Raw genomic sequence first — 7,944 nt, forward strand, 5'->3', positions numbered from 1 at the left:
ACAAGGCGCTGCTGAGTCTACAGAGCTGCCAGCCAATCCGATTCACCTGCAACTCACCAAAGGTGGTGCTCTCTCCACAAATGGGGGACATTAATGCTGATTCCAGAGTAACTGTGTGTCAGTCCCTTTTCGCTGGGTGGAATCCCAAACCATTATTTAATTTGGAGAAGGGTTTTTTGAAATGCTGCACTCGATGTAATACAGCCGCATTTACCAAAATGTAAAACAGAGACCATTTAGCAAATAGTTTCATCTTAAAGTAACTGTATTCTGAAAAGAATGAAAAGTTGGCAGGTTTAGGGACTTTGTGGCCATGACATTGGTTAGAGCTCTGCAATTAAAGACATTTACATCTGTATGAATGCATAAATGTTTCAACATTTCAATGTAGACTATTCCTGTTAACCTTTCAGGCTTATTCATGTAAACTACATGGCATTGTCAGTTCTGCATTAAGCAGTGATTGGTCGTGCTGTAAAAATCAATGAGAGTTGCTGTTCTCGGTGAGTGACACTCTCACCTCTGAGTCACAAGTTTCTAAGTTCGAGCCCCATTCTGCGGTTTGAGTGCAGAATTGAAGATTTCTTTATTCTTTCATGGGACACGGGAATCACTAAAAAGGCTGGCATTCATTGCCCATCGCAGATGCCCTTGAACTGAGTAGCTTGCTGAGCCACTTCAGAGGGCATTTGAGAGCCAACCACATTACTGTATGGTCTGGAGCCACTTGCGAGGCAGACTGGGTAAGGATGGCAGATTTGCTTCCTTAAAGGTCACAAGAGAACCAGGTGGGTATTTACAATGGCTGCAAGGTTGTCATTCGACTAGCTTTTAGTTCCATATTTTATTGAACTTAAATTTCATCATCCACCATCATTGGATTTGAACCCATAGCCCCAGAGCATTAATTTGGGCCTGTGAACTACTAACCCAGTGACATTAACACGCTGCCTCCCCTAGTGTAGCATTGAGATAGTACCAGTCTGAAATGCCATCTCTGAAGAGAGATGTTAAGCTGATTCCCCGACTGCCTGATTGAGGGAGAGACAAATGATCCCGTGGCTCTGTTTAGAAAGAGAGCAGCAAAGTTGTCCTGGATCATTATTTATCCCCCAGTCAACACCATAAAACAGATTACTGATCATTATCATATTGCTTCTGGGAGCTTGCTGTGTGCAAATTGGTTGTTGTGGTTACATTACATTACAGCAGTGACTACAATTCAAGAATTACTTCATTGGTTCTAAAGCACTCCAGTGGTTGTGAAGCGCAGTATAATTGCAAGTCTTTCTTTCTTTCCTATTGTCACTTGGGGACACACATTAAAGAGGGATGCATGATTTAAAATGAGTAGTTCACCCAGCCAGTATATGACTCTGCTGCCCATCCTCACTTACCTTGATGCCCTCTCAGCTCTGGTCTGCGAGCATTGCTTGTTAGGCTTCCCCAGTTCACATTCGTCCAGAACCTTCACTACGTGCAGTCTGTGCAATGGAACATCCACCGAATAAACTGGGAGTTGGTGGTGCAATTACATAGAAACATAGAAAACAGGAGCAGGATTAGGCCATTCAGCCCTTCCAGCCTGCTCTGCCATTCATTATGATCATGGCTGATCATCCAATTTAAAAGCCTCCTGCTTATCTCCCATATCCATTGAATGCTTTAGCTCAATGTGCAATATGAAATTCCTTCTTGATATCATACCAATGTTTTGGCCTTGACTACTTTCTGTGGTGACAAATTCTATAGGCTTACCACTCTCTGGGTGAAGAAATTTCTTCTCATCTCAGTCCTAAATCTTCTACCCTGTATCCTTAGACCATGACTGGTAATGTCACTGTGCTAGTCATCCAAAGGCCCCGATTAATGTTCTGGAGACACAGGTTCACATTACCACAACTGCACCATCTTTCGTGAATGGAACTTGGAACCAATAAACACAATTTAAACTCATCTCTGTAATGAAATCGTGAAACTATTGTCAATTGTTGCACAAGTCCATCTGGTTCATGACAGGGCTTGAGGGAGAGAAATCTGCCATCATTACCTTATCTGGTCGGTATGTGACTCCAGACCCAAAAGAATGAGTTGACTCTTACCTGCCTCTGAAACAACTGAAGAAAGTATTTCATTCAGCGGCATTAGGGATGGATAACAGATGCTGGTCTTTCCCGTGACTCCCATATCCCACGGATATAAAATATAAAAAATAAAAAAAGCTGGGACTTTTTTCACTGGAGTGTAAGAAGTTGTGAGGTGACATTGAGAGGTTTATAAAAATCATGAAGGGTGTGGATAAGGTGAATGGCAGGTCTCTTTTCCCTAGGGTGGGGGATTTCAAGACCGGGGGCATATTTTAAAGGTAAAAGGAGAAAGATTTAAAAAAAGACTTGAGAAGCAATTTTTTTACACAGGGAGTGGTTCGTGTGTGGAATGAAATTCCAGAGAAATTGGTGGATGAGGGTAAAGTTACAACATTTAAAAGACATTTAGATAAGTACATGAATAAGAAATGTTTGGAGGGATATGGGCCAAGCACAGGCAGATGCAACTAGTTTGGTTTGGGATTATGGTCAGCATGGACTGGTTGGACTGAAGGGTCTGTTTCCATGCTGTAAGACTCTATGGTCCTATAAATATTTGACACTTCCTCCTCTATCCACAGAAATGGGGGTAAACCAAAATTGCAAAAGTGTGTTAGCATTTTCTGGGAAGCATTATCCTGGGCTTATTTAGGGACGATGCAGAGTGGAAGCAACAGAAAATAGAGAACAAGCAAAAGCAAAATATCCAGTCCCAGAATAGAACTGCTTGAAATGTATACATTGACACTCAGAGAAGGTGAAATCTGTTCTATGCTGCTGTCACCCCACACCTTCCTCAACAAACCAACTCCCGCAAAGTAAAGACTCTGAGAAACATCAGGAATTACGATGGCCTCTAATGTATCTCATTCTTTTTATTTCAGGTTTTATATTCACCGGGGAGGTTATCCACAGGATGCTGACTGCAACTCAGTACATAGCCCCACTCATGGCAAACTTCGATCCCAGTTACTCCAGGAATTCTACCATCAGATACTTCGATAATGGTAGATTTTTATTACCACTTTATTACCGGTATGGGATGTGCAGGATCTAATGGCCACAGATCTGAGCGCACATTAGGATTTATTTTTGTTCTACTTCTCTGAGCCTCATTGATTGGCCACACATCCAGAGTTTTCCAGGCAAACACTCATGCCTCAAGCCAATGCTCATTCTTCTCTCTTCAGTCTAGACACTTAATGTTTATCCTGCAGCTTATTATATTCTGGCTGGATCCAGTTCGAACCCAACTTCTACACAACTTTTGGTAAAATTCCAGACAGTTGCCAGGAACAGAAATTCTAAGATAAGAGAGGAAATGTGAGGAACAGTCAAGAGGTTAGCATTTATGGACAGTGAAACACCACTAACTGAGATCCAGTATTTCAGAGCAGACCACTGACAAGGATATGATATGACATAGGAGCTCAATTCCAGAGGTGAGGCGAGAGTGATAGCCCTTGACATCAAGGCTGCATTCGACCGAATGGAGCAAAACTGGAATCAGTGGGTATCAGGGGGCAAACTCTCCACTGGTTGAAGTCATGCAAAGGAAGATAGTTGTGGTTGTTGGAGGTTAGTCATCTGACTCCAGGACATTTGTGCAAGAGTTCTTCAGGGTGGTGTCTTAGACCCAACCATCTACAGCTGTTTTATCAATGACCTTCACTCCATCATAAGGTCAGAAGTGGGGATGTTTGTTTATGATTGCACAATGTTCAGCACCATTCGTGACTCCTCAGATACTGAAGCAGTCCATGTTCAAATGCAACAAGATCTGGACAATATCCAGGCTTGGGCTGATAAGTGGCAAGTAACATTCATGCCACACAAATGACAGGCAATAACCACCTCCAATAAGAGACAATCTAATCACCGTGCCTTGATATTCAATGGTGTTACAGTCACTGAATCCCCCGCTATCAACATCCTGGGGGTTATCATTGACCGGAAAATCAACTGGACTCACTACATTAACACAGTGGCTACAAGAGCAGGCCAGAGGCTACGAATACTGCACCAAATAACTCACCACCTGACTTCCCAAAACCTGTTCACTAATTATAAGCTACAATTTAGGACTGCAGTGGAATAGTCTCCACTTACCTGAACAGGTACAGCTCCAACAAAACACAAGAAGCTTGACACCATCCAGGAAAAAGCAGCCGATTTGATTGGCACCACATTCAAAAGCATCCATTCCCTCCACCACCGACGCTGAGTAGCAGCAGTGTGTACGATCTACAAGATGCACTGCAGAAATTCACCAAGGCCCCTTAGATAGTACCTTCCAAACCTATGACTATTTCCATCATGGAGGACATGAATGGCAAATATATAGGAACACCACCAGCTGCAAGTTCCCCTCCAAGCCACTCACCATCCTGACTTGGAAATATATCACCATTCCTTCTCTGTCGCTGGGTCAAAATCCTGGAATTCCCTCCCTAAGGGCATTGTGGGTCTACCTACAGCACAGGACTGCAGCAGTTCAAGAAGGCAGCTCACCGCCACCTTCTTAAGGGCAACTAGAAATGGGCAATAAATTCTGGGCCCAGCCAGCAATGCTCACATCCCACAAATTAACTTTTAAAAAATGATCCATATGAATGTTTGGGGAGGGAATTATGTACGGAGAGTACTGGGGTCAAGAATCTGGCGAGATGTACAAAACTTGAATCGGGATGTAGGACTGCCCAATTGTAACTGAGAAATGGGACTGTGTTGAGCAGAGGGTTAGAAAACTGAGTGCATTAGCTGAAGGAAAGACAAGCATAAAACAGTTTTGAATTATTCATTACTAAGCCTATAGGTGTAAAGTTTTGAGTTTCATGTGCAATTTTATTTTTGGTTGGAAACATAACAAAAGCACGAGTTATAAATAGGAATTTACTTTCCACCTGGCTGTTGCTAGCTGTGATGTCGGGACTGTGTCTGTGATCAGAACAATCCACCCCAGTGAAATCTCTCTGTGTCTGTATTTCTGTATGTGTTATGGTTGACTAAAGAGCAAGATAGCCTCACTCTCTCACTCATCCGTCTGGTGTTTTGTGGATCCAGTAGAAACAACTGCTTGAGCCTTAACTGGTTACCACACTCTAGACCTGACTGGAGAGAAAGGCAGAGCAACTATTGTCTGAGTACAGTTTGCGAGATGTAATCCTGTCTCCTTTTAGACTAGGGAGACTTATTCAGGAAAAGAGAAACCAGACGTGTTGGTGAGATTTGCATTTTACTCTTAAACCTCACCCATTTTGTCTACAAACTACACAAGAGATTGTTTTGTTAGTGTGTGGTTGTGCCTCTCCCTCAATAAACTGCTCTGTGCTAATCAGCAGCCCCTTCTTTTAGTCCCAAGTGACATTTTAGGAACGAAATAAGCTGTGAGACTTTGGGACAGAATGGACAGGTATTGAATCACTGCTGAGTTTTCCAGATTTAGCCAGTATTCCTGTTCAAAATGAATGACTCTCAGAGAGAATGAAAATGTTTACCAACACTGCAGATGGAGAAAATGGTGACAAACAATGATATTTAGAAATGTAGTCCAAAGGCGTGCAGGTTAGGTGGATTGGCCATGCTAAATTGCTGATGGTGTCCTGGAATGTGCAGCTTAGGTAGACTAGCCATTGGAAATGCAGGGTTACAGGGACAGGGTTGGGGGTTAGGTTTGGGTGGGATGCTCTTAGATGGGCTGAATGGCTTGCTTCCACACTCTAGGGATTCTACGAATGCATTGGTCATACTGGAGCTTCATTTTGACATCAGAACAATGTGTTCGAGGGGCCACGTAGTGCAGTGGTAGCATCCGTACCTCAGGGCTAGGAGGTTCAAATCCCAACTGCTCCAGAGGCATGTCCTCACATGTCTGAACTGGTTGCTTAAAAACATCGGCACGATGAGTTGGACCATTATGTGTGCCAGCATGGGTCTGGGGAATAAACAACGTTTCTGTATGGTCCTTGTGGAACAGGTCCACATAATCCCAGAGATAGTGGGAACTGCCGATGCTGGAGAATCTGAGACAACAAGGTGTAGAGCTGGATGAATACAGCAGGCCAAGCAACATCAGAGGAGCAGGAAAGCTGACGTTTCGGGTCTGGACCCTTCTTCAGATTTCTTGAAGAGGGGCCAGACCCGAAACGTCAGCTTTCCTGCTCCTCTGATGTTGCTTGGCCTGCTGTGTTCATCCAGATCTACACCTTGTTATCTCACATAAACCCCAGGTTGTCTTCACTGCTACACACCAGTTGTTTGCTGACAGTGATTGGTGATTGCTATGACTGTCCTCAGCCCTTCTTGGTGAGGGAAGGAGGGAGAATGTGGAATTCAGTCAGTCTTCATGACGGTGACGAGAAAGTACAAGCATGTCAAAAATGAAGGAAAAACAAAGCATATATGAGCTTAGTGCCTGTTGTTTTGGAACAACATCCCAGATGCTATTAGTTTAACCTCTAACATGTAATAGAAATAAAACAGTACGGCACAATATTGTGTCGAACATGATGTCAAATTAAACTGATCCATTCTGCTTTCCCTTAGTCCATATCCTCCATTCCTTGCATATCCATGTGCTTATCTAAAAGACCCTAAAATGCCCTTTTCATATCTGCCCCCACCACCACCCCTGGCAGCACGTTCCAGATTCCTTCCACTCTCTGTAAAAAAAATTGCCCCTCGCATCTCGTTTGAACTTTCCCCTCTCACCTTAATTGCGCACCCCCTAGTATTAGGCATCTCAACACTGGGATAAAGATTCTGACCATCAACACTATCTATGCATCTCATAATTTTATAGACTTCTATCAAGTCTCCCCCTCAGCCCTTGCCGCTTCAGAGAAAACAACCTGTGTTTTTCTAGCCTGTCCTTACAGCTCATATCCTGTGATCTAGGCAGCTTCCTGGTAAACCTCTTCTGCTCCCTCTCCAAAGACTCCACATCCTTTCTGTAGTGAGGCAACCAACTCTAAGCGTGGCCGAGCCAAAGCCTTATAAAACTGAACATGACAGCCTGACTCTTCTACTCAATTCCCTGACCAATAAAGGCAAGCATGCCATACTCCCTATCCACTTGTGTGGCCACTCAATATCCGACTCAATAAATCTGGTCACTTTTAGTTAGCGCTAGCACAAAACCCAATTTGTTCACTAATGTCCTTTAGATAAGGGAATCAAACCTACCACGCCTACATATCCATGCTATGTGATTAGCATCAATGCAACAAACAACGGCCATTTGCATCGGCTTGGTCAGGAATTTTAGGAATTTGCACATCTGGCATGGAACATTGCCTGAGGCAAGGGCAAATTGGGAATTCTCATGTAACCTCTCAATGATTCCTGACTGGGGCATTGCCCCCTGCAGAAATGCAAATGCAAAAATAATCATCCTTTTATATTTTCAAAATTCCTGTCTTGATTGTAAACATTATACAATGAGCTGTTGTCTATTGGCAGTCATTTAATACATTGTAGTTTTATTTGTTGTGTCCCTTCATGGACAGATGAGAGGAAGGAAATTGAGAAAATGCCAATTTATTAATTAAATTCTTCAACTCAGATCTCCCAAATGAAAAACTACGAAGGAAAAATTTTGCTGTAATAATCTCATGAACTTTGAAACGTAAGAACAAGCACAGATCATTCAACCTCTCAAGCCAGTTCTATCATTGAGCACTTTATGATTGATCTGAAAATCAACTCCAAGTTCCCTGTCTTCAATGATAGTAGGAACTGCAGATGCTGGAGAATCTGAGACAACAAAGTGTAGAGCTGGATGAACACAGCAGGCCAAGCAGCATCAGAGGAGCAGGAAGGCTGACGTTTCGGGCCTAGACCCTTCTTCAGAAAATAA

The 7,944-nt window shown here is 43.1% G+C and overlaps 1 protein-coding gene across 2 annotated transcripts in view; it reads left to right on the forward strand.

Annotated features, from left to right (window-relative positions):
* The window catches only part of LOC109935240 (plexin domain-containing protein 1-like), a 268,940-nt gene that overhangs the window by 135,557 nt on the left and 125,439 nt on the right, over positions 1 to 7,944 (forward strand). For both annotated transcript variants that reach the window (XM_048614603.1, XM_048614604.1), the window contains exon 5: positions 2,972 to 3,094. In XM_048614603.1, the coding sequence (XP_048470560.1) occupies positions 2,972 to 3,094 (123 nt within the window). The remainder of the gene's footprint in view (positions 1 to 2,971; positions 3,095 to 7,944) is intronic.

This window comes from Rhincodon typus, chromosome 30, assembly GCF_021869965.1.
Source record: "Rhincodon typus isolate 14 chromosome 30, sRhiTyp1.1, whole genome shotgun sequence".
Taxonomy (NCBI): Eukaryota; Metazoa; Chordata; class Chondrichthyes; order Orectolobiformes; family Rhincodontidae; genus Rhincodon; species Rhincodon typus.